The 27,196-nt window shown below is 36.0% G+C and overlaps 2 protein-coding genes across 3 annotated transcripts; one reads left to right on the top strand and one right to left on the bottom strand.

The window, feature by feature from the left end:
* Positions 1–1,120: 1,120 nt before the first annotated feature.
* Positions 1,121–14,271, bottom strand: LOC116295461 (serine hydroxymethyltransferase, mitochondrial). The gene is made up of 16 exons (XM_089027449.1): positions 14,125–14,271; positions 11,655–11,822; positions 10,240–10,319; positions 9,751–9,867; positions 9,180–9,263; positions 8,937–9,018; positions 7,579–7,701; positions 7,035–7,103; positions 5,954–6,024; positions 5,368–5,426; positions 5,133–5,239; positions 4,518–4,617; positions 3,811–3,854; positions 2,910–3,021; positions 2,011–2,118; positions 1,121–1,605 (listed from the first exon to the last, which is right to left on the bottom strand). Exons 1-16 carry the CDS (start codon positions 14,155–14,157, stop codon positions 1,475–1,477), a joined length of 1,488 nt encoding a protein of 495 aa, XP_088883575.1. The 5' UTR covers positions 14,158–14,271; the 3' UTR covers positions 1,121–1,474.
* A 2,374-nt stretch (positions 14,272–16,645) lies between these two features.
* On the top strand, positions 16,646–26,891 carry LOC116295479 (disks large-associated protein 1). 2 transcript variants are annotated; one of them, XM_031703298.2, is made up of 5 exons: positions 16,646–16,811; positions 17,676–18,031; positions 23,072–23,163; positions 23,574–23,648; positions 23,752–26,891. In XM_031703298.2, the coding sequence occupies exons 2-5, from the start codon at positions 17,809–17,811 to the stop codon at positions 24,076–24,078; spliced, it is 717 nt and encodes a 238-aa protein (XP_031559158.2). In that variant the 5' UTR covers positions 16,646–16,811; positions 17,676–17,808; the 3' UTR covers positions 24,079–26,891. The 2 variants fall into 2 exon arrangements, with proteins under 2 accessions (XP_031559158.2, XP_031559159.2); XM_031703299.2 differs by lacking the exon at positions 16,646–16,811 and adding an exon at positions 17,101–17,215.
* The last annotated feature ends 305 nt before the right edge of the window (positions 26,892–27,196 follow it).

Here is a 27,196-nt window from a genome sequence, read left to right as displayed (position 1 = left end):
AAAAGAAATCACAATTTTTCTCGATGGAATTAGCGGCATTTCTCTTGCAATTTTATGTTAGCCTCACATTCAATATAATTTTGGAAAGGCCTAGGGTCCATCCCAATCACCAAGTTAGAATAACTTTCACTTTTTAATAAAATCTGAGTCAAGTTTGCCTAGTAGCTGAGGAACACAAAGAAACTGGCGCCCAAGGGCAGATCCCCTTCAGCAGAAAAAAACAAACAAAACAAAACTGAAGAATGATATGCTTTTTTCATTGTTTTCCGTTGTGTTGACGGAAGAAACTTAATTGGCACCCCCAAACTCAATTGTCTCCCCCCCCCCTGAAATTTTGGCTGGGTCTGCCCTTGGCACCATGCACAGCTTGCAGGTCCTTACAGGGTAATCTAGGTTGGTTTGGTGCCATAAAGTTAATTTTTTTTAATAGAAAGCAAGACCATTTATCACTTTATTATTTTTATACAACAATAAAGGCATATATTTTATCTGTATTGCATTCTTGGTTATCCTAAGTTATCTATTAATGTGCGGCATTTGCTTCTTAATTGAAAAGTTGGCCTAGCCAAAGTGAATAAGATGATTTGGAGCCCAGAGTATCCTGCATGTTTTGTGCAACAAAGAGAAAAAATTACAAAAAAAAACCTTGTCTTTACCTCCACTACTATAATTATACCCCGGAGGGGCTACTCTGCCAGAATGTGGGTAGGGGTGTTCCGCTCGGATTCTGAAAGGGGTACCCTATTTATGACAAAAAAAAATCAAATTTGTAGACCCTGTTTATGGCAAAAGATATAATTTATTGCACTGAGTTCCTGTTTCAATTATCACGTCATCTCACGTATCGTTTTTTATGACCATAATAACCAGTTTCAGTCAATATGAAAGTAGAAACCCTGAATATGACAGGAAACTCAGGAAAAACTTGGAACTCGAGTGAAATTGCATACCCTGTTTATGATAAGAAGCTTGAAAAACCATACCCTGATCAGTGGATCATCCCCGCATAGTCCATATATGGGAGTACCCCCCAGGAATTATACTAAACCAACAACAAATAAGTTCCCTTCCTCTGTCTTCTCTTCCCCTTTGGTTTGCAAGGATGACAAGCTACTGTAGATGTCAATGAACCCTCAATTTATTATGGTGGTTCGCTGTTGTAATCTTTTCCCAATTTACACCACCATGTTCTCTTGAGAAAAAAATTTTTTTGAGTTGTATTCACATTTCATGTGTCTTCTAATAAACAACCGAAAAACAACCGTTTAAGAAATGATACTCTATATGGAAAATGTATTAAATGTAAAAACATGAAGCTCAAACTATTGATTGAATCAACTGTCAACAAAAGAACGAAAGAAAAGCTGCATCTCTAATGAGCTATAAATGATGGTTTTTAAGAAGTTTTTTTGTAGTTTTTAAGAATATAGAATTGTGCATATTGCTAAATTTATTATAGATTTATCACTTTGTCTTAGTGATCATCAAATCCAGGCATGGGAAATCCTCTCGCAAACTCTTCCACTTCTTTTCTTAAACCCGCTATTTTGTCTAAGGTTGCTTGGTCTTTATGAATGAATGCCAAGAACTCTTTGAGATTGTCTCCTGCAGAGTAGAATATTTAAAAAATCAACATATTGAAAAATGCTAAAATCTCCTTCAAGGGTTGCCCAGCTGGGCCTATAGTTGTACAAAGGGTGGAAAGTGCTATCTGATAGATAAATTCTTATGCAGTGGATAGGCCTATTCACCCTTTGTAAACCGGGATTTGGTTTGTAACATTGTGTAGTGAAGATATCCATATACCCCACCCACAGATGACATTGGAAATTCTGGAGGGGAGGGGGATAAGAGACAGAACAAAATAACAGAGTTTGTATAGAAGAAAATTGGAAGTTCCTGGGGGAAGGTGGGGTCTTTTTATGAATTCCCTATATGGTGGGGAAATGGATATTTTTCTGGAACTACACATTAAATTGAGTATCTGAAAAAATTCTTGAGTTCTCTTACCTGTGGTCTTCTGAGCTTCCAAAGCAATTTCAACGCCCTTGTCGATATATTCCACTACACGTTCAAAGTCATGTTCTTTGAAGTTACGAGAGGTTAATGCTGGGGTACCTGACCAATAAAAGGAAGATAAAACAATAGAAAATTTAAGAAATATTTCTTAATGTTTTCATTTCAAATTAGTATGTTAGTATTCTATACATTTGGTATACAATGAAAGGGTTGTTTGTATATTTGCTTCCCCTCCATACCCTAAAACTGTTGTAGCTAATCACCACGGCAAAGTACAGCGATGGCCCAGCTCAACAGGGTTGAACTGAAAGCATGTAAAGGGGCCTCTGGCAGCTGCTATACAGTCCATGTATGACCCCGAAGCACAGCTCTGGCCAGTTTGAATTAGGTGTTATTTGAGAGGAGGGAGGAAAAGCCAGAGGACCAGAAAAACCTTCAGTGCCAAAAAGAGAACCAACCAGCTCTTACATGGGGTGACTGGGTGTGTGCCCACAAAATGTTCTCTTTATGCCCTCTCCTCCCCCCCCCCCCCCCCCCCCAAATGGGTGGAGAGGAGCACTGTGAATATGAAAATACTGCCTTCACCCTAAAGTACCACGTTCACCCTAAAGTACCACCTTCACCCTAAAATACCACCTTCACCCTGAAGTACCACCTTCACCCTAAAATACCACCTTTACTCAAAGATACTGTCTTCGCCCTAAAATACTGCCTTAACCCTAAGATACTGTCTTTACCCTAAAATACTACCTTAACCCTGAAATACCACCTTCACCATGAAATACCACCTTTACCCTAAAGTACCACCTTCATCCTAAGATACTGCCTTCCCCCTCCAGGCCTCAAACCCCACACACCAACAATCTCTCTAAAAATTCTGTTCAACATACCCAGTCTCAGACCACCTGGCTTCAGAGCACTTCTATCTCCTGGACAGGTATTCTTGTTAGCAGTAATGGATACTGCTTCCAGTACTTTTTCTACTTTTGCACCATCAATTCCCTGAAATATCAGTCCATCAAAAATAGTAATTTATAGAGAAAAAGGTACAGTGACGAGTATTGTGAACTTCACTTTCCTTTCCTTCCCTCCTTATTCTCTTCCCTTCTCTTCACATCTCTTTCATTTTCTTATTTTCTTATTTTCTTTTTCTTTCCTTTTTTTCAGATCTTTTTCATTTTCTTCTTTACTTTCTCTTCCTTTTCTTTTGTTCTCTTTTTTTTCTGTCCTCTTCTCTTTTCTTCAAGCTACTCTCTTCTCTTCCATTCTTTTCTACCCATTGAATCAACTTCAAATTTTATCAATACCATGAAACAGCCTCTGGGCTGATCGAAGTCAGGGTAAGCCTACCTCACAGATTGAATTGGAATTTAGCTTGTTAGGTTTTGCATAGGGAGGAAAAGAGGAGAGAGGCAAGTACAGGACTGCAACTCCACCACTGATTCACTAAACCAGTTTTTCCTCCCTAGCTTCTCTTTGCTACCCTCCCCTCCCCTCCCCTCTTCTTGACTCCCTTCATTGGCAATATAGCATACATCTAAATCCCAAATGGCGTACAGCCAGTTGAAAATGAGGCATCCAGGGCCAAACTTACAAATTTACAGTATTTTCTGAATGCAAGAAAGAAAGAAAGACAGAACAAGTGTATACTTTGCATTGTCACCATATTATTTCTTTGCATTTGGCCCTGGATGCCTTGTTTTCATGTAACACACTTGGCCGTGCGCCATTTTGGACTTAGTTGTATGACATGCGGTTATGGGACTGTGTACAACAGTAAAACAACATTACCTTGGGTCTTAGATCAAGAAGAATAAGATGGTTATCTGTTCCTCCTACAAAAAGATTTCAAATAGAACACAATTATAAACTATTACAGAACAAAAAGAAATTCTTGTTAACAAAAATTAAAAGTGTTTCTTCTATGTGTAATTTTATATTTTTTAATATCCAAGCTTTCTGGCCACTTGGCCCATTATCAGGGATTGAAATTACAAATCTAAGCCAGTTATAGCAAAAGAAAACAATATGTGACACTTAACTGCACATGCTTGATGCAAATCACTATGCGCATGCATATAAACTATGATGGAACATTCTATTTCTTGGTTTCGCTTACACCTTTTTTTGTCTCATGCAGAATGTTTGAATGCGTCAGCTGATTTGCAAGTTTCTGGCTGACAGTACAGTGGCGGATCCGGGGGGGATGGGGGGGGGGGGGGTTGCAGGGGGTGTGCACCCCTCCCTGATTCCACTTTGTGCCCCTACTTCGAAGATAACCAATAGAAAGTAACGTTTTTTCTCTTTGATTCTAGAGGGGTGCACCCCTCCCTGGATTAAATTTGTGCGCAGCACCCCTCCCTGAACAAAATCCTGGATCTGCTCCCCGGCAGTACATGGTCGTCAGTGTTAGAGCACCATTTGCAGCAGATAATGAGATCTAAAAGTCTTTATCAGATGATTGTAACCAACTTGATTGTAATAAACTTGAGAATAACCTGAAACAATGGTGTATCCTTTCTCCATCAGACTTACAGCCATTGTTTTGGCATTCATCAAAGTCTGCCTCTGGTATTTCCTGAAGTCTGAGGTCAAGGCCTGTTTACAAATAAAAGAATAATTGATGTTTTTAAAGTATGAATTACTGGTTGACTAACTTTTTAAAGTTTGTTGTCTAGTTCAATGTTTTCAAGGCAACCAACATGATTATTTGTAAGGAAAGCCTGCCTACTGTATGATTGGCAGAACTTGTCCCGCTTGAGTCATTGAGTCATTACAATTACAATAGAAATTAATCCATTCATCAATCAATTAATCAATCAATCATTCAATCAATCATATAAATAAATAGATAAATAAATAAATAAATAAAGGAAGGAAGGAAGGAAGGAAGGAAGGAAGGAAGGAAGGAAGGAAGAAATGAAGAAATAATTTTCCCATTCCAGATCACAATGTCATTCTCTTGAGAATAAGATTCATTGATTGAGTTGTATCCATATTCCTGTGTCTTCTCATTTGCAATCATTAAACAAAGAAATGATACTCTAGGGAACGACACGTGGTGTGAAATGGGAAAAGATTACGCCCAAGCAAAGAAAATCAATTTGACTTACCTGCTTCAAGGCCACACCCACTCCAGCAATGGCATGGTTGTGAGGCCCTCCTTGGAGAGATGGAAAGACTGCAAAGTCTATTTTCTTATCAAAATCGTACATGATGGCTAAGATCTTGTTAAGGTCTTCGACCAAAACAGGAAATCTTCATACAGCCAGATACGTGTATAACATCATCATTCCAATATATATATTTTTTTTTGAGGATGGTTTGGGTTTAATTTAAAGAGGATACGTTTGCCAGTCTTCTTGTTGACTCCCTTTTGTCCAATGCGATAGAATATCATACCAGACCTGAGAAATATCATCCATAATTTAATGTATGAACAAGTTGCATACAAGATTACTGCCTTTATAATACACTCTACAAAATTACTCAATTCTGATTGAACAAGACAAGTACAATTAAATCCCAAATTGTACTCTGTAGAGTCCCAATTAAGTTGCACAATTTTTTTGAGTGTATTAAAAATTAAAAAAATCACACAATTTTCTCGTACAATTCAGAATTCATAGATACTTGTAATGTTTTGAAAGTTCTCAAATTGAACTCACATACAGAATCGTCCAATTTTGTACCTATAAATTTTGAATTGTACTCAAGATCATGCGATTTCCTATACTAATAAAAATGGAAGTAATTCTTGGAAGCAGGGGGATTTAGAAGATAATTCTTGGAAGTGGGGGGGGGGGGGGGGAATCAAAGAACACAGCGAAACACCTTGGACTCTTAAACTCAGTCCTCACATGATGGCAGAACTTAGAATAGAACCCACTGCAGTGAGAAGCAATGCAGCAGCATGTGTGCCACTCATTCTTACCTGGCACCTCTGAGTGTTTTGTGCGTCGTTGTGGTTATGACATGACAGTGATCAAATGGACCTGGAATAACCTAAAGTAATGCAGTTTTAAAATGTTAATGTGTGTCTAAAATAAAAGTTTTATTTAAATATGACTGCTCCTGGATAAAGCTGCACTTTAGCTGAACAATTCCAATTAGCATTACATGCAAAGTAAACAACCCACTAAGTTTTTCTCTCACCATAAAGTACCCAGAAACAAGTATCTAGAAATCTGTACCCAGAAACCAGTACCCAGTACCTAGCACCCAGTAACCAGCACCCAGTAGCCAGCACCCATTACCCAGAAATCAGCACCCACTACCCAGAAACCAGCACCCACTACCCAGAAACAAGCACCCAGAAACCAGCACCAAGTACCCAGAAACCAGCACCCAGTACCCAGAAACCAGCACCCAGAAACCAGTACCCAGAAACCAGCACCCATTACCCAGAAATCAGCACCCAGTACCCAAAAACCAGCGCCCATTACCCAGAAACCAGCACCCATTACTCAGAAATCAGCACCCAGCACCCAGTACCCAGAAATCAGCACCCAGTACCCAGAAACCAGCACCCAGAAACCAGTAACCAGTAACCAGTACCCAGAAACCAGTAACCAATACTAGGGTTGTAATGCTCTTTTAAAAAATTTAAATTGTCTAACCCTTTCATGATGCATATGACTGATGACTGCATTAAAATTAGTGACTTTCCTGTTATTTGCACAACTTTTCCCCAACTCTATATAATGACTGCAGTGTTCCTAATGATTTTACAGCCCCTAACAATAATTATCAAAATTACAAGTTCTGCTTCCTGCCCCTTTGTTCATGTTAAAGGCTGAAAATTAATGCCGGTCATCTGACAAAGGTCCAGAAACAATGACTGGACATTTGACCAAACACCTTTGGGTTTTGGCAGGTCAAATTTGCCTCTGGCCTCACAAATGACCTGCTCATCACAAATATTATTTGCAGCCTTGATGCTGGATTACATGTAATTTAAATGTAAGAGATATGAAAGACATTAAACAAACAAATAAGGATATGAAGTTTCTTACATCAGCTGCAACGAGTCCACTAATGTGTGCCATGTCAGCCAGAAGGATGGCATTGTTTTCATCTGCAATCTAAAATATCATCATCGTTAAATGTAATTTAATAACTAATGAGAATGATGACTGAGAATGATGATCTTGATGTTGAGAATGGTGATGATGATGTAGGTGATAAAGATGGTAATGATGATGATGAGGTTGATGATGATGCAGATGAAGATGATGATGATCAATATCAGTTATGATGATGATGATACCTGTCAATGCAGGTGATAATGATGATGATGAGTCCTGATGCAGATGATGATTTCGATGTTGATCTTGCGGATGTTGATGTTGCTAATGTTGAAAATTTTAATGTTAATGTTGTGGATGTTAGTGAAAATGTTAATTATGTTGATGATGATGTTGTTGATGACAATGAAGATGTTAATGAGGATGATAATGAAGAAGATTCATATGATAATGTACGAATCAAATTCAGTGTCCATTGTATGCATGCATGCAAAATAATTAAGTTGTTTAACAAACTGTTTTGTCATCACACCTTTCTCATCGTGTCATATTCATAAAGTCTGGAGTAAGCACTTGCTCCAGCGATGATAAGTTTAGGGCGGAAGAGCTTGGCAGTTTCTCCAAGTTTATCATAGTCAATGTACCCTGTGGCTTCCTGCATGACAAAATGAGATCAGTGGAAATCTTATGGTAGATTAGTCAAATCATTGTACTGTATATAGCCTCCTTTGTAGTCTCCACTAAGTGGGGAGGGAGTTTGGGACGTGAAAATAAGAATAGCTGCAATATCAAATGGAGACTAGTTTCTAGGGGAAGGGGAGGGTACGGGGGTACTCTGCCAGAATTTGGGTAGGGGTGTTCTGCTGGGATTCTGAAAGGGGTACCCTGTTTATGATATAAAAAAAACAAATGTGTGGACCCTGTTTATGACAAAAGATATGATTTATTGCACTGAGTTCCTGTTTCAATTATCATGTCATCTCTCATGTCATCTCTCATCTCGCATATCGTTTTTTTATGACCATAATAACCATTTTGGGTCAATACGAAAGTAGAATCCCTGAATGTGACAGGAAACTCAGGAAGAACTTGGAACTTGAGTGAAATTGCATACCCTGTTTATGATATGAAGCTTGAAAAACCATACCCTGTTCAGCTGATCATCCCTGTATAGTCCATATGTGGGAGTACCCCCCTCCCGGGGACTAGTTGTGCTGTTTGATATGCACCAGGAAGGATTAGAATAAATATTAGTTATATTAGTTAACTTAACTAGAGTGAAGTCACTTAACCTGTGAAATAGATATTAGATATAATAGATATTATCTAATTTTTCAATTTTCAATTTTTAACTCATTCTGAAACTTAAAACGTATCCAAGACAGATGTGTTAGAGTGAAGGAGGGCATTTAGCCCTTGAAATGAAATATGTAAAATTTGTAATAGGAACAGTAATTGTGTACTTCATGACCAGCCGTCATGTGTCAGTCGACTATCACCTGACTGTTGGTTGACAGTCGCCTGACTATTGGCCATGTGTTGACCAAGCATTGGCCGTGTGTTTACCGTGTATTGGCTGACCATCGGCCAACAATACACGGTCAACATACAATCAACTATTGCCCAACAGTCGGGCAATAGTCGACAGACACATGTTGGCTGGTAATGAAGTACACAATTACCAATAGGAACCATGCAATAGTCAACTAATATACAAAAAAATTTAAGGAATAATAACTTGTATTTTAATATACACAGTACAGATTGAATGATATTGTTACCGGGTTACCTGTGGTACTGGATGCTACATGTGTCCTGCTATGAAACTTTTATTCTTACATCAAGACAGTTTCTGTAAATGCATTAAACTTTAAGATAAAAGCCACTTACATTAAGTCTGTAAGGCATGGACTCAAAGTAGATAGACGTAGCAGAGATTCTCTTGGTATCAGTCATAAAACCATGGGTCAAACTATAGAAAGCAAAAAAAAACGTGAAAATATTCAATGGAAAAAATCTTACCTCTCTGGTAATTAAACCTGATAAAACATTTCTGCTCATTTATTATTAAACTATACTTAATGTACTCTGTACAGATGTGTTCTTTTTTTTCTGGAACATTATGTTACTTACTGTCCTCCATGTGGTAAATCCAGGCCCATTATTCTGTCATGTGGTTTAAGAAGACCAGTGTATGCAGCAAAGTTTGCTGGTGATTCCTGTAAAAGTTTTGGAAAGAAAAGTATGAGTGACAGTCTTACTTCAAAACTGAAACAGCATTTCTCATTTCACATACTCCTTAGTACGTTGAGCATAATCTTCCAACTGACTTGCATAGTCTCAAAAATTTATTGTTGTTGGTGATTGGCATTGTTGAAATTAAATCAATCCCAAAAACAGAACACAACTCAATTATATATTTCCAGCTCTTACAGTTCTCCTTAATCACACACTTGAAATCATACAATTTTTTATCGCAATTGAAGTAGGTCTTAGTGGGCATCAATCAAGGTGTTTCCATGACATTTTTTAAGGCACCTGCCCTTAAAAACTTTGTGTTGTTAACCAAGTTATGGAAACGCCATTGGCGTCAACCAAAATCTATTGTCTTGACAGAAAATTATACCATTTCGCGCGTGTGCTTGCATGGCGTAAGCAAGTAGTACTCCTCTTTTTTTCTCGATTGATTAAAATATTATTCTCACCTGAGTATGGCTGAACATTGACTCCCCATTCAGCAGGATCTAGACGAAAGGCTTCAAGAGCTCGTTTCTGAACCAAACACTCTATTTCATCTATGAATTGAGTGCCTCCATAATATCTATTCAAAAATAACAAATAATAGAAAATTATATTATAAATTTATTCATCAACTAATAATTCATTAAAAGGTTAAGTCTGTTATTACTTTTTCAGAATAGCTTAAATAATTGATTTGTCCTTTCAGTTTTTTTCATTATTGACTTTTTCATTCATTCATTTCTTTATGATGATCATTTATTTGTTTATCAAATCACTTGATCATTATTTGCAAATTCATTTGTTCATAAATTTATTCAAAAATTTTCATTCATTCATTTGCTCTTTCATTCATTCATGCATTTATTAATTCCCTTTCTGTTTTTTCTTCTTCATTTTTTTCTTAATTTCTCCAGTATTTTTTGCTTGGTTTACTCTTTCAATCTTTGCATACCTTTGTCCAGGATATCCTTCAGAATACTTGTTATTGAGACAGGAACCCAAAGCTTCCAGTGCAGCTCTGCTACAGAAATTCTAATTTTAACAAAAAAAATGAATAATTTAGATAATTAAACACCTGTGATTTATATATATAACTATTCAAACTTTTCAAGCATTTACTGTGATTTATTAGTATTCAAACTTTTGAAACTCTTTTCTTACCTAATGAAGATCATTTCCTTTTGATATCACCGATATATATATTAACATTTGCTATGTTCAAATGATTAAAATAGTCACACTAATCACAGTCTGTGTAGTGGTTTGGGGACTTTAAAATGGAAGAAGTGGAGGAGGAAAGGGGGGGGGAGAGTCCTCAACTGGGCCACCCCCTACCCCCCCCCCCCACCCCCCCGAAGCACTGCCATGAATATCCCCAGGCTACTCATTATCCCACTATGCAGTGTAATTTCACATGTCAAACATTCTATCATTTTGTATTACATCTAGTCACTATTATTTCCAAGGCAACTGAGATGATAAACTATCACATTGATTGATTCTGATTGGCTGATTTTGTACTACTGCTATGAATGCTAGGTCCAAAACAAATTCAACCAGTCATAGTCAAACATTCTCGTGAATATTGGTGTTGATTGAATTCAAAGCATTGTGAGGTTAAAGCTATATTATAAGACTCTGCATGTCAAACTCCCAGACTCAAATAACAGGCATATACTATCTTTATACAATTGATTATTGGTAGGTAATGATTAAGAGAGAATCCTTTTCATATTCAAGCAGTGAGCGCCAGAAACTATTTTCTTGAAGAAAGGCTGTTGTACAAGGCTAAAATCTTGTTATTCAGAAAGTTTGAAATTTTTAACTCATTTGGCAGTGGAGATGACCGACGAAAGTGGAATCAAAGTGTTAACCCAAAGCAAAACTTTTATTCAAAAACGAGGTTTAGGCCTTCATTTGCTTATTTCCCATATTTTTTCTGTAAAAAAAGCCTGACAAAGCAACATTCTAACACAATATAAAATACCACTTCAAACAGGCATTTTATCTTAGTATATCGGTTTCTAACTGTTCAAAAAAGGTTTTGAGTGTTAACCCAAAACGAAAATTGGGATCAAAACTCATACAAAAGTCTAGTTTTTTGCGCTTTTTGCCATTATTGCTTGTTATTGAAAAAAATTTCCTCTTAATAAAAAAACCAAAACCATACCCCAAACATGAAATTCCTTTTTAGGCTATATTTGGACATGCCCTCAACACCTCCCCCCCCCCCCCCCCCTGAAACAGAATTGTGCCTAGGGCCCAAATGTGAGCAGTTAATATAATGTGGATCTCAAGACCATCCTGGATTGAATAATCCCTGAAATGCATGTTAATCATCCTTTATTTCTGTAGAGTGAGACATACCTCTGATGCAATAAGTTCCAGACCTCGGACCTGCCTATCTTTTTCTTTCTGGATCAATGCATACATCTCTGGGTCATCATCCTTTATGCTCTCTTGTCCTGTCCATTTTGATGACCTTCTAAGTGAATACAAACCGGGACTAGCTAACCTAGGACAATGCCATATTGTCTGGAAAAGGTATTAGAAGAAAACATTCAGTAATAGCGATATTCGCTGTTTACAAACATTGATCTCAGGAATCTTTTCTTATTCAAATTTGCCAACCATTAAAACAAAAGATATCTTTGTTTTCATCAGGTTGGCAAATTAATCAATAGGTGTCCTCAGCTCAAACTTTGCTATTGATCACAACTTACTGTTATTATAATGGCTTTTTAAAACTAATATCAAAATTTAAGCTAATTTAATCAATCAATAAGACATTATTATTGTCTATATCCAAGTTATTATATTACACGTACCCTGGAAATTTTTTAAAAAGGGTGGAATCAAGACAATCACAATCACAATCCCTATCTAAATCTCAATTTGAAAAAAAATAGACTGTATTTTCACTTGAGAATGTCGTCTTTGTATAAATCATATCCTAAGCAATAATCATTACATTCACATTATAAAACATTTGCGTTGTTTTGCCAAAATATCGACTTTTTACTTGTTAAGGTGGCTCGACCCCCTCATGCTTGACCGCTACCTTCCACTTTTGGAACACTAGTGCATAAACGTCTTTTATCTGATTGCAAATCTTTTTTGCACATAAGTCACATAAAGATTGAATTAATGTTTGATGCAGTTTTTTATGAGATCGGACGTCATAACACGTGATTATGATGAAATATTTGATTTCGTTTAGAAAATAATTTTAGCCTTGCTGAGCGTTCAACACTAAAATGCTTTGTACCACGTAATTATATACTAGATGCCTCCATTTGTGGGGATTTTTGAAAAAATCTATCTAGCTAATTATGAGATATTTGAGATTATTTAAATATAGTGCATAATCTACTTCAAAACTAAACAATGGATTTCATACGGCCGAAATTCATATTTCAGAGCTATATATTCACAAAAGTCATTGCTCATTTAGTTTTACTCTGTATCTAGTTTAAAAAGGAACATTTTGAAGGTAATCGACTTATGCGATTTTGTGAAAACGTATAGTGCATAAGACGGGGTAAACATTTGATGCGCACTTTTCATCGCAGTTTTCTAGTCAATCTTACTAGATCTTCCATTATTCTAAAATTCACTGATCATTTCTCTCAAAACTACGTCAGGATACAAATTAGAACTTAAACTTATATTACACAAAATTGCAAGACTTTTGAACTCATTTGTTTGCTAATGATCATAACACCAAATTCTTTTGCACCATGCATGCATGGTCTCATTTCGCTTGGCTGCTTTCCGATTTACTCCCGAAGTATGGTTCTTTATCTAAACTCAAAAGTCTTGCTCGCTTCTTTCTTGAAGTTTTAATTTGAGGCATGTTCGCCGATTCTATTCACTCACACTGACAAAGTACATCATGACAAACGTCCCACGTTTGAATTAAAAAAACAATTGTTTGTTACCAAACTTCGGGGGTAAATCGGAAAGCAGCCAATTAAGTGAGATGAGACCGTGCATGGTGCGAAAGAATTTGATGTTATGATCATTAGCAAACAATAGAATTCCCAGAGCATCAAATCGTTGGGAAACGATCAATGTTTTCTGTATTTCTCGTTCGCTTTAGATCGCTTTAAATGAGTTCAATAGTCTTGCAATTTTGTGTAATATTATTTTAAGTTCTAATTTGTATCCTGACGTAATTTTGAGAGAAATGATCAGCGAATTTTAGAATAATGGAAGATCTAGTAAGATTGACTAGAAAACTGCGATGAAAAGTGCGCATCAAATGTTTACCCCGTCTTATGCACTATACGTTTTCACAAAATCGCATAAGTCGATTACCTTCAAAATGTTCCTTTTAAAACTAGATACAGAGTAAAACTAAATGAGCAATAACTTTTGTGAATATATAGCTCTGAAATATGAATTTCGGCCGTATGAAATCCATTGTTTAGTTTTGAAGTAGATTATGCACTATATTTAAATAATCTCAAATATCTCATAATTAGCTAGATAGATTTTTTCAAAAATCCCCACAAATGGAGGCATCCAGTATATAATTATGTGGTACGAAGCATTTTAGTGTTGAACGCTCAGCAAGGCTAAAATTATTTTCTAAACGAAGTCAAATATTTCATCATAATCACGTGTTATGACGTCCGATCTCATAAAAAACTGCATCAAACATTAATTCAATCTTCATGTGACTTATGTGCAAAAAAGATTTGCAATCGGATAAAAGACGTTTATGCACTAGCGTTCCAAAAGTGGAAGGTAGCGGTCAAGCATTAGGGGGTCCAGCCACCTTAAGCAATACGCAATATTCATCTACTCTTTTAACCAATTTTATCCAACTTACCCTTGAGAAAAGAAGCCTTCTGTACAGAGCCATCACTAGTTTATTGTATTGTTGATCCTTTTGGTTTATAAATTGTAAAATAAGCTCAAAAAATAAACAAAAATACCACCCTTTATCGCCAGTGATTGTTTTGCAATCTGGTCAGCGGTTGCATTATGGGGGAGGTAGAAACGTGATGGAGTGCCCAAGCTAGGTTTCTGTGGTGTCACGTTATAAGAAAATGTGTAATAAAGTAGAAACATCTTAGCTGACCTTTGAAAAATAGTGCCTCTCTCGCCCTGTGTACTTAGATTTTGGATTAAGCCAGTTTTAACCCGTTTTTTTTTTCTCCTCTCGCAGCTTCGCCGCTCTCAGTATTAATATGTTGCCATAAAAATCGGTATATATGGCATTGAGCCATGAAGTACATACCTAAAAATCCCTCTGGAACCCAGGGCCCAGTTGTTTAAAGCCCGATTAGTGCTATAGAGTTAATCCTGGATTAGCGTTAATCCAGCTTTGAACAACCTAGTCTCCCCCACAGCCGCTTTCAGTGTCGTCACGCAACGCTTTCTCCGTGACGACACTGAAAGCGGCTGTGGGGGAGACTATGAACAACCCGGCCCAGGGTATAAATCCAAACGTACCGTCTAGGATGGTTCAAAGGTCGACACGATATTTGTCGTACTTCTCCTATGGATACCCCATAGGGGTGACGTTTTGACTTCGAAATCAGCGTCACCGCAACTTAACGAGATAAGCCTGGGCGTTAAAGACCCATTGCCACTTACCGTGATGCACCGCGGTCACAGATGAATTTCGTGGTCCATGAAATTCAAAGATTCATATATTGAATAATAACTTCATATTAAATCCTTTTCCGACATAGCGCTAAGGCACAATAATGATTATTTTACATTCTTTCAATAGTTTATTCAAACGGTTAGAATTGTTTTTTCAGTGGTGACACGATTCAAAATGTAAACAAATTGTGATGCATCACGGTAAGTGGCAATTGGTCTTTAATGTAGTTAAAATATACCAATTATAGTCTATGACATGAACACGCCCAAGGATTAAGTGCGCATGTGGTTTTAACATTTCACATAGTCATCGACAATCTATCTTAGGAAATTTGTCGTATATTCATCAGGATTTTACGCTAGCTTTTCCGGATCCTAGTCCTAGAGATCCTATCTTTTTGGGGGGTTTAGGGGGAGCTAGCTGTGGAGTCAAGACGCGGGTAGACCGCGCAGTACGTCCACTATTGCCCTATCCCTGATCTCCCTTTCCATGCAACCGAAAAACTATATATGCTGGTAGGTGAAGTTTGATTAAGAGTTGCACGCGCCACCTATAAACGTTTGACTACAGGCAGGTAGGGATCCACACACACAGGTGATATACTAGAATAGTAATACATGGACGTACTTATATAGTTCAAAAATCTTATATCAAAAAATAATTAAAGAAAATTATATTAACTTGATAAACTTACAAAGTTTATCAAAATTATACATGTTGCATTAGTACTGAATTCTTCAATTGCAAAAAGCATGAGTCATAAATAAATAAAAATAATGATTGTCATCGATTAGAAATTAATTTCCACGTGGTTTGAATAATATAATAAAAAACATATAATAGAAAAAAAGGAAATTACTAACATGGAAAACTGAATAAATAAATAAAACCTTCTGAAAAGAGTGTTTAAAAAATAGACGCGACTTTCATTGTTATGGTGCGAAGAACTGTTAATTGACATGCAGAAGTACATGTAAAAGTATCGAGAAAGCAGATAGCAGAAACAGAGAGAAAATAAAGCCTCTTGATTCAAAAAGGCCTAGTTTATAGTCAAAATAAAATACACAACGATTTTTTCCGAAAGAAATTGCAATTATGGTATTAGAGCGATTAGGGCGCGGATTAGAGCATTTCCTTTGTCGTTGATTAATGACTAGGAGTGGTTCCTATAATATATAAATGGTTTTAAGAGACCAGTGACAGACAACAAAAGAACCACCTGTGGCTAGTAGCTAGGACTGGCTTTGTCTGAACAGATTGTCTGGTTTACAAGTGCCAAACCCTGTACAGTAACAGCCGACGTACACTACTAAATAATTTTAATTCCCTCCCCCCTACTAGTAGTAATTTCACGACAACGAAAAATTAGATTTCAGTGATGCTTGAGATAAGTTCCAAATTTCATACTTCACACTTCTAATGATAATAATGTATGTAACTTAGAATACTTGGAAATAACGACATTGTTTGTTCTAGTGTTTTGTATTTTCTAATGTTATCTTTGGCCCATACAAAAAATTCCGTCATCAAGGAAAGAAACTCAAATTGAAAATACTCTCAAAAAATTGGATATTGTATCAATTTTTAAAGCTAGGGTGAACTTTTAATTTTGGAGCGTTTACACTAGCCTAAAACTATCGCTCATATATTCTTCCTACCTCTCTCTTGTGATAAAATGACTCCCTACCCTTCCCTACTTAGTACACTGATGACGTAGTTAACTTGGCCCAAGGTCGCGACCGCGAGATCTGAAAAAGCTGAAGGCTGACATAAAACAGCTACAAAGCAAAATATTGACTCGCCGATCGACTTTAACAGTGGGAATCAGTCTCTTAGAATTTCCTTTGATCTTGGAGTACATTCATTTACACGTATTTCGGATGGAGGAAGTTAATCAAAGGCAGGTAGGGCAACTCAGATTTTTATTTCAAACGGCCATTTTCGAATTTAGTGAAGGCGTTTGGGCGGCCATCTGCGCGTCGGTTAAGATTATAAACGGATTTTGAGCTCGAAAATAAAACGATTGGACCAAAAAGAGGAGTTAGTTTTCAATACTTATATTATATTAGGAAGTGCTGGTTTTGAAGATTTTTCAAACAAGTTTTCCCGCGTATTAACCTGCCAATTATTTTCCAGAGTCACGCATTTCCGTCAAGTATGACATGATCCTTCGCAAATAGAAAACCCCTCTTTATATTGTACTACATATTTAAGAAAAACCGGTCAGCTGAGTCATATTTGGAAATCGATTCCAGAGTTCTTTTAGGCTTTTGTCTGGGCATTGATGAAGTTCGAAGCGCTCTCCAAGGTGATTTATGAAGGCGTTTCTTAGTTATTGGTATCATTATACTACACGTTGAAGCCGACTCAATAAGTTCGCACCAAGGCATAAATTACGAAATATTTCAAGCCTAACTTCTATTTAAACGACTGTACGCTTTCGAAAGATTGTCTAAGGACTATTCTCGGACGTTCTTACGTCTTTCTAAATATTAATTATTTATTACTAATTTGTCATACAGTCTGAATTATAGTTGTGTAAAAGTGGAATTCTCGCTTTAAGACGGTGCACGATTGATTCATCTTTTCTTCTCGAAACGGCCGATAAAACAAGTACAATTAAAGCAACAAAAAAAAAAGCATAGAAAGTGGAAGAGAATATACAGGAGTTATTATATTATTACTTTGGATTCTTCGACGAAGCAGAAACCACTCATTCAGCGTGGCTTACAATTTGGAAAAGTTCAACTCTTCCGTTTTTGTTTCAGTTGAGCAAGAAAAGTTTGGACCAACTCAAAACGAGAAAGGAGTTCCGCTTTACATTCTATAACTAATGGACATGGGAGATATAAAACAGAGATTATAATAATTCTAAGGAAAGGACGAAGGACAGAACCAATTATGGAGGTGAATAAAGAAAATGTTTCGCCAATTAAAGGCCTTGTGAATGCAGACAACGACGTGGATTGTCTGACCGGGAGCTTCCAGAAAAAGCTTGATATCAACGGGATCGACAAAGATGGAAGATATTTTTTGGATGTAATGAAGAAGGAGACGGAGCGATTAGCGAAATTATGCGAATCAACTGAAAAAGCAATGATTGAAGATTCGCCATCTGATGAAAGTAAGTCATATTGTAACATATTTCCATTCAAATTACACTTCCCTTCCAACCTCCATTTTATTTTTCTATAATCTGTTCACCCATCTTTAACTTTAACTTCGATGCAAACAAATCTAGTCACGAAATCTTAGCTCTTTCATTGAGTGTGAACAGTTTGAAATCTCCATTTGATATCAAATGTATTATTTGGGTTTTTGTTCCTCAGCATGAGAGGGTCGAATCTGTAGAACCTTATGCATCAACTATTCCTTCAAGCAAATGTTTTGACAAATTATGCCGATCTTGTTTATTCTTGTCCAAATATTGTCAAGACAGGCTTTAGAGGTCCAGTATTTGACTTATTTTTGAATGGGTTTGAAGTTTATTTTTTAGCCGGAATTTGAGTACAAAATGTGCCTAGTAGGGGAGTCATTCATCACTTCTTTTGTTGTTGCTAGATGCTTATTTACATTTTTATGCTGGCACCTGCTGCTAGAACATTCAACTTTTAATAATCCCATAACTGAAAATAACAGGGTATATTCTAACTTTAAGTTGTTTCCTTTTACTAAAATAATTGTCAAAGTATTCATAGGTTATAACATTATTTATATCTAGTTGTTTAATCAGCTATTCATCTGTTTGTTCATTCATTATGCATTGCATAATCTTCCCAAATCGATTTTCTACAGAAACTTCTTTATTTCATTCTCAAGAACACTATTAATCTATCCTCTCACTAATATCAAATTTGTTAAGATAAGACCTTCTTTGATAGGATATATGCTCTTAGTGTTAATGGGCTGGTATGTTTTTATGTACTTGATTCTATATGTAGGTCTGGAAGCAATTTGAATAAATCATTTGATGAGATCATCTTCTAAATTTAGCTCCTCCATCGCCTGAGAAAACATCAGAAAATCCTCAATGGTAGATTTACGTAGAGCTGAAAAGCATGTAGCATTTCCTTCCCCTATTTATTTATCTATCAAAATAACATTAAGAGTTAAATCACAGCAGTTATTACTAAGTTATAATCATTCATTGTGGACTCCTTCAGTTCTAGAAAGAGTGATTTTTTTTTATAATTGAAATAATAAAAACAGGCAATCATTTGAAAGTGTTGAGCTGCACACAGTTAACTTCAAACCACTATACCCTAAACAAACTTGATTTATCTATTTTATTTTATTTTATTTTTTATTTGCTCGCATTACAAAAAAGATATATTTTTTGTACAAAATAAAAGTGTGCCAAACCAATGTAGCGCTGACTTAAGCATGTACAGTACACTTTACTGTAACATTGAAATAGATTATAGGTATGGTTACTGTAAGAAGAGCCATTTACCATGTGAAAACATTAGACCCATTCTTTTTAACTTACTTTAGGACGTCATCCTGGCCTTTCTTGAAAAAGTTGCTAGCATTGAGCCTTAAAATGGAACAGACAGAAATTTAAAAGTAGTTGAATGATTGTATAAATGTTTCGTACCTTGAAATGCCAGCAGCCATATTACTGTGGTAGATGTCAGCTGTAATCTAACATGGCTATTGGCACTTGGTGGTGCGAAACCAATTTGGCATTAGATACATAGTTCATTCTTGGCCTCGGCATCCCATGTGAGTAAAGTTTAATGGGTCTCTCTTTTGATTCAAAGTTTTTTCAGGTTTTCCTCCCTTCCATAAAACCAAACATCATTGGCTGATTTCCAATTCAATCTGTTAGTTAGATACCTCCAGTACAATTGTTCTAAGGTTCAATAAAAACTAAAGGTCTTTATTTCTTTTCCATTTCTTTTACTATGATGCTATTTATAATAAACAATGACTTGGAAGGGTTTTTGGTCCTGGGTTGTTGTTGTAAGGGTGAATAGCACTATACGACAGATAAATTCTATCTAGTAGGATAAATTCTATCCAGTAGGATAAATTTATTGGATAACATCATTCACAGGATAAGGATTTATCTGTTGGACAGCGCTATCCACCCTTAGTACTATGACCAGGCCCTGGAGATCAGGAATGCTGTTTTCTTTGTGAAATACAGTTATGGACCAACTGAAAGACCATGCATTTCCTGTTTCTCTCTTAGTGTAAGAATTAAATGCTACTTAAGGTGATTAATTTTTTTTCAATACAATAAACTATTTAATTTTAAAGGTTATACCTATTGTGAAAGATTAACATTGGATCGTTTATTAAACTCATGTAAGTAGTGAAATGCCTTTTCTGCCGTCTGCAAAAATCAACATCAAAAAAGCACTGCCTATTGAGTGCTACTCTTGAAAAACAAGGATAATTTAGGAACAATGACAGCAAAAATATTTGTAAGGGATCAGTCTTAAGTTTCCCATCATTTTGTTTGAGCTTTGGTGCATTAAATAAATGACAAACATTAAGTGGCTTATACTAAAGAGAAATATTTAACAGTTATCTTGGATACAATTGAGAAAATAAAAAGTGCATATATAATTATGAGAATGATAATTATTGGAATAATCAATATGAGTGGTGTGTAGTCAAGCATTTGTGACCTGTCTGAACATTGGAGTATAAACTCTTTCACTCTATAATTATTATAGCCAAATTTGTACAATGTACTGTATGTCAAAATGCTACACTCCAATGAGGCTATGAAATTGAAAACATAAAAAAAACTAGTATAGCTAAAAACTGTATATTTAAACTTAAAATTTTAACTTTAACTTTTATTTTACAACCACCACTCCCCGTACGGGGCTCTTTTGTGAGGTTCCTTTCACACACACTACAACTACATTCTATATTTACGACATACTGAAACTCAACTCGCACATTGATTTTTATGGAGGGATGAAATCAGAGTACCCAGAGAAAATCCTGGTGGTAAGGGAGAGAACAGCACATTTAACAAACTCAACTCACATATGATCCAGTCTGAGCCAGGGCTCGAACCTAGACCACAGTGGTGAGAGGCGAGCATATGCCACCAATGCCACTTATTTATTATATTATTTGGAATATGCTGTGTCTGGGTTACACAGCCTCAAGGCATAAGTAGAATTAGATATTTTACTGTATCCATGTTGAAACTTAACTTTTAACTCCCATTCTTATATGAACATGGAATGGATTATAGGTCATTTTATGCTTGTGATAATTATTCATGTGATTACATCAGTTCATCACTAAGTAAGTTATAGATTGATTCAAGACATTGCCAGTGCTGCCATTAGATATGTTTTCTACCAAATATTATTTAAAATAATAATAATAGAGCTGAGTAAGAAGAGTGTCTGGACAAAAGCATATTTGGAAAGTTTACTTTAAAATAAAAAATATTTGAATGGCTAACGTCAGTGCTTGTTTGCAACACTTCATCTTATAAATAATTTATAGTCATAACTCAAGCTATATTTCAAACCAATTCTCACTAGTTAATTTTGAGCCAAATTTCCTTTAGGAGTGATGAGTAGTGGCTATGTATTGGACTATAGCATTATTACTAATTAGATTATTATACAAAATACAGTATAGTTGAATCCTGATGCACTGCTTTGATTACCAAGATTTAATGATTATCGGCTACGCTCTTGTGTTACTACAAATATGAAGTGGTTTGTAATTTATTCATTGTGACTTGATTTTCTTGACATGTAAAAAATAATTATTAATTCTGGTTTAAAAAAATAATGTAAGGCTTAATTTGCCTTGCATACCTTATGACACTATTTATTTCATATAACAGGAGATTATATGTAGTTTTGTATGGTTTCTATAGTTTTCCCATGCTTCCTTAAAAATTCAATTAAAATCTTTGGTCCCAAAATATCATTAATACTAGTTTCTAAATGAAAAAAAATCTAATTAAACTACTAGTGGCAGGGTTTGTTAATATTTAACACTACATCGAAAAATAAGATGCTAAAAACTTAAAAAGGTGACGTTTTTGAAGTAAAGTTTCTTAATGATTTTCTTCAGATATAGAGTTTTGAAACATGGTATTTTTCCACACTTTTTGATCCTTAACTGTTTATAAATATATGATAACCCCTTTTATAATAATTACATGGGCCAGACAACTAACTGTGCACAATTTGAGACATCTTTTTCTGTCAATAAGTTTTGGGAATATGTCTGATTAGTATTTTTTATGGAAAGCCAAAAAGCCAGATGTTATGTGTCATGGTTCTATTGGCCAGACAACTAGCTGTGCACAAGTTGAGACATCTTATTCTGTCCATAAAGATTTCTGAGTTAGTATTTTTCATGGGAAGCCAAAAACGTCAGATGTCCCATTGATAAGCCTATAGTGCCCAGCGTATTCTTCCAGATATTGTTGTTTTATTGTGTCACGGTTCTGTTGGCCAGACAACTAGCTGTGCACAATTTGATGTCTTATTCTGACGAAAACGTTTTGACCGTCAGTCAGTATAAGTTAGAGTTACTAGTATTTTTCATGGAAAAAATAAAGCCAAGAAGCCAGATGTTCCATTGATAAAAAACATGCCCTATGTATACTTCTGTATATGTGTTGTTTCATCATGTCAATGTGTTCTATTCATTTTTAACGGCCTTGGTCCTTATATTCAAGACTGAGGGCACAGTTTTTTCCTATCCAGACCGACTATAGGACAGTAAATAACTTTTTTTCCCCCGTATTTTTTTACCTGTTTTCGTAATTGTTTTGTGTTGTCGTGTAGGGGCAAAGATTACTGGACCGCACACATGGGCAGATACTGACAAAATACCGCCCGCTCAAACAGCCAATCAAAACGCGCGATTTTTTAGGATACCAGACTGGAAAAAAATACCGGACAGTATTTTGTCATAAACGTTATTATATTTCAGCAGTCCTTCAGATGGTTTTGAGTTAACTAATACACAAGTTATATAACAATAGACCTTTTTACCAATATGGTGGCCATTTTGAATTTAATTGTCTTATTAAGAGATTATGGGATGCCGAGGGGGGCAACTATTGGAAAATCTATAGACTACACCAGCTGTCAGGATGTGTTTTTATTTAACTTTTATGCTTTTTAATGAGTAATTATAATTTTTCCTTTTTCTTTTACAGTTTGTGGAAGGATCAGAGCAGCAATAGGGAAATCAAAACTACTAACCACTAAAAAGTTTAAACAGTTTAAAGGACTTTGTGAATTTAATCTGGTAATGTATTATTTCATTATCAACTACTTTCATTTTATTGGTTGTTTTGATTCATCAGCTTTTTAATCATAAATCAAGCCAAGCTTTCGAGCATCTTGCTCTTCATCAAGGCAAATGGTTGTGACAGTTTTACAAGAACAATGTGCGTGTGCTATAGTTAAATGTTGTAAACTTGATCGCTGTAAAGGTTTATTATGACATGGTCATCAGTTTGAGTCTGTTAATAATAATTTGAATGTGTTAATAAAATGATGATATGGTCATGTTTGGTCATGCATCTTTAAGTAATTTGTTCCTGCGAGAAATGAAATCCCTCTATTTCAACCAAGTTGACCAGATGTCTTGGGAACTGCTCTAAGGAACTTATGGTAATTACAATCACGATTCTAACTGTTTAATGCTTTCTTTAGGGCATTGGTAGTACAAATGGCAGAAGACCAACCAATGCTGATTTAGAAGGCTTTTGGGACATGGTTATGATTCAGGTACCATGCATAGGCATTGTTTTAATTTTCTTTTGCCTTGCCTTGCCTTGCCTTGCCTTGCCTTGCCTTGCCTTCTAATTTTGATCTCCTTGCCTCTTCTCAGGTTGATGAAGTTAGTAGTTTATTCGAAAACATAAATGAACTCAGAAAAAATGGATGGGTTGAAACCTCACCAGAAGCAGAGACTAGTGAAGGGCTTACAAGAAAGCCTTCTCTAACGAAGAAAGGATCCCTTACAAGACAGTCTTCTTTTGGTAAGGTTCCTCTCATAAGACAAAGATCCAAAGAAGAAATCAAAGCTGTTGAGGTAAAACAAAGAGCCGCAGCAAGACAGAGACTTGCGGCTGCTAAGAGAGCAGCACGTCAGAAAGCGAATAGAAATAGCAATCCGTTGGACAATGTGGAAATATTTTATTCTCCTCATAAATAAATGAGTCTAGCAGTACAGGATGATTGACAATTAAATTCATAACAGATATGAAATGCTTTTCCTGAAATAATAAAGCAAGACAAGCCTAGACCAATGGATCATGAGAGACACCAAAGGATCCATTCACTGGACAATTTATAGAAAAATCATCTGTGAGACGGATGCAAAACCATTGAAAAAGTCATAGAAGTATTGCTTTAGAAGGTTTTCATTGTGTCCACGGTTGGTGGTAACTAACAAAAGATAATTCAGTTGTTTCTTTTGTTAGCACTACCAACTTGGCCACCATAACCTGGTCCTATGATTCCCAAAAAATAACTCGAGAAGGCCAGCACATACTACCATAGATATCATGGCCGCACATGGTTCAATTAGTGGCTTTAGAATTATCCAATAGACATTCTTCTCAAGGCTTCAGGCATATCCAACTTGACAAGCCATATAAAAATGAGCTAACTAAAGATATTGTGCAGCCAATTTTATCTTGAATAGGGAAAGATTATTGAAGATCATTTACCAGTGATCTTCCGTGAGTTAGGAATCCAAAGATTTGGACTCTTAAAAGCCTACTCTTGGTCTGACAGTCTAGATACATTCTCTTGATTCAAAGTATTCAAACTTATTTACTTCATAGATTTATAACAGTTAACACCTCTTTTGGCATCATGACCACTCAGGTTTCTCACATGAAAAGCTTCTTGCTTTTCGGAGTTTTGCAGTTTTGTGATTTCGATCATCCACTTTCAGAGGATAAGGACAAATCATGGAGCACAAAATATCCATAATTGGCCATCATATCTTCCCGAGTGTATTTCGTTCTGGTGTGTCAATGAGACAGTGAACATAATTAATTTCTAGTCTAGTTGATCCTTTCTGTAGGGAAACTGTGCTGATGTGAAGTGAGTGCTAGGATCGTCCCCAGTTCCTGCATGAGGATGTTGGATACAAACTTATTTGTGATTGTTATCCTGTGTTGTTTGTATATACACAAGTTAGATTTGAATTCACTTGATCCTAGCCTGCAGGCCACGCAGGCCACGCAGGCTATGCAGGCCACAAAAACCTTTGGAGTGAAACTGCATTTCAATCATGAGAGAGAATTTCATCCAAACTACCAACACTGTATCAAGAGGGTTTTTAAAAAAATGAGATATTTTAAAGCCAACATTTTAACTAACTTTTGAAATTTGGATACTAGTATCCTATAAAACACTGTTTCGTGCCTTGGATAAAGTCAATTAAAGCGAGAAATGACCACATTTTATGCTACTTATAATAGTACTTCTTTGTTTTGACTCCATGAAATATTGACGAGTTTGAGGAAGAAAGTAGGGAGGTACAATCTGTTTTGTCTCCCCTTAAACGTCTTCCAAGAATTCTGCTCTTTGTTAAAAGTAAGAGTGAGATATCTAGATAGTCATATATTTTGTATATACCATGATCTTTTATTATAGAAATCAAAAGTATAATGGAATAGTAGTAATAGTAGTAAATATAATCCATAGTAAAATATAACACATGAAACAAAGTTCTTTTATTCACTAAATTTTTGCTTCAGATAGAACACATGTCATAAATATTTTGTAATGTCACTTTTGTAGAGTCACTTCAGTTGTGTTATCACTAGCAGACCTTTCACTGAATTCACTTACAGTATGTGACCATGAAAGAATGCTTCAAGGGGTGGATCCAGGGGAGTGTCCTGCACTGCACCGGACACAGTCCCAAGTGCCTGTTGTTGTTGTTTTTTTTGTACTCATATACCTTTTCTTTTTATTTAATCTTTCTGTTTTTCAAAACTTTAGTCTTACTCAAGATTAAGTGTATAAGATTAAATCTAAGAATAGATATAAGAACAATCTAAATACATCAGATCAGGATTATTGATGACGTCATTATATTGTTTAGGAAATGCATGCGCTTGCTGTGTGCAGTTATAAAGCATGCGGGGTTGGCAGAACATGAGAGAAGTGTTAGAAGAAGCACGACACATGGTGGAATGCTTGTCGACACTTGAGTTTCCTGCCAATTCCCAAGTGCTTTATAACTCTACGAAACATCACAGCAAGCAATTTTGGTTATTTCTTTTATAAAATGCAAATCACAATAACCGTTATTTTAGATAGGAATGATGCAAGTGAAATTGCACGCTTGCTGCCAGCCAATCAGGATGTGAGATTCATAAAGTTTATTTTATAATGCATTTTTCATTTTGGACCCTCCTCTTGCAAAATTCTGTATCCGCCCCTGACACATCAAGTCTAACCTCAACTTGGAGCTTTTTTTGTTTGGTGGTCATCCAAGTGAATTTTGGAAAGGTTTATTGTATTATTATTTGGTAACATGTTTTAGTTTAGTATAATTGACTATTATAAATTGTAGATCCAGCAAATGTCCTTACCTGCTGTCAGGTGTGTTTGGGGGAGGGAGGGGAGAATGGAATTCCAGGGGGTATAGAGAGTGGAATTCCAGGGGGTGGGAGAGAGTGGTGGGAAGAGGGGGATAAAAGGATAATGTACCCTCCACGTAGGAGGTATGGATGTTTTCTGGAACTACATAAACTTCGCTTAAGTATACTTGGAGTTAAGTTGTTAAGGATACTAATAATTGTATTATAATACTATGAAATTGAGTAAGAATACAGGAAATACTATTTAATTCTATTTGAAGATAAAGAATTTTACTCGTAATGAAATCCATGTCAGTACATTGAGTTTCACTTCCAGAAGTGGGACATGAAAAACATTCACTTTTTAGCATTTTATGAATGAGAATACTCATATGAATCGAAATAAACTGTTGTATTTATTGTTTGTATGTCTTTATTTTACCGTTTCATTTCTTAAAATAAAGACAATAAATAGGTGGAAAAACAGTTTGAAAAGCTGGGGAGGGGGTTTCATTTACCAGACCAAAATTTGCAATACCCAGTACACGCATTTCAATGTACATTAAGAGACTGCTGACCAAAACACTCGCTTAAACTGGAAAGAAGTGGACTTGGCGATAATTTCCAACTCTACTCTCTAAAGTCATACAGTATCGCAACTACGTCAAAATCAGAAATTAACACCGAAGGCCCCCGGGGGCGAATCCCAGCCCTGCCCCCGGGGTCTGA

This window comes from Actinia tenebrosa, unplaced genomic scaffold (assembly GCF_029948245.1).
Source record: "Actinia tenebrosa isolate PJP-AT-01 unplaced genomic scaffold, QUT_ActTen_1.0 PGA_scaffold11__36_contigs__length_13525064, whole genome shotgun sequence".
NCBI lineage: Eukaryota > Metazoa > Cnidaria > Anthozoa > Actiniaria > Actiniidae > Actinia > Actinia tenebrosa.
This window is presented reverse-complemented; position numbering and strand designations above follow the sequence as displayed.

Bases quoted from the DNA above. Each gene is read 5' to 3' on its own strand.
- LOC116295461 (XM_089027449.1), bottom strand. From the start codon at position 14,157: ATGGCTCTGTACAGAAGGCTTCTTTTCTCAAGG. The intron at 5,427-5,953 runs GTAAGAATGAGT...GATATTTCTCAG, and splicing joins AAAACACTCAGAGGTGCCAG to GTCTGGTATGATATTCTATC. The intron at 4,618-5,132 runs GTAAGTCAAATT...ATTTGTAAACAG, and splicing joins TGGGTGTGGCCTTGAAGCAG to GCCTTGACCTCAGACTTCAG.
- LOC116295479 (XM_031703298.2), top strand. From the start codon at position 17,809: ATGGAGGTGAATAAAGAAAATGTTTCGCCAATTAAAGGCCTTGTGAAT. The intron at 18,032-23,071 runs GTAAGTCATATT...TTTCTTTTACAG, and splicing joins AGATTCGCCATCTGATGAAA to TTTGTGGAAGGATCAGAGCA. The intron at 23,649-23,751 runs GTACCATGCATA...GCCTCTTCTCAG, and splicing joins GGGACATGGTTATGATTCAG to GTTGATGAAGTTAGTAGTTT.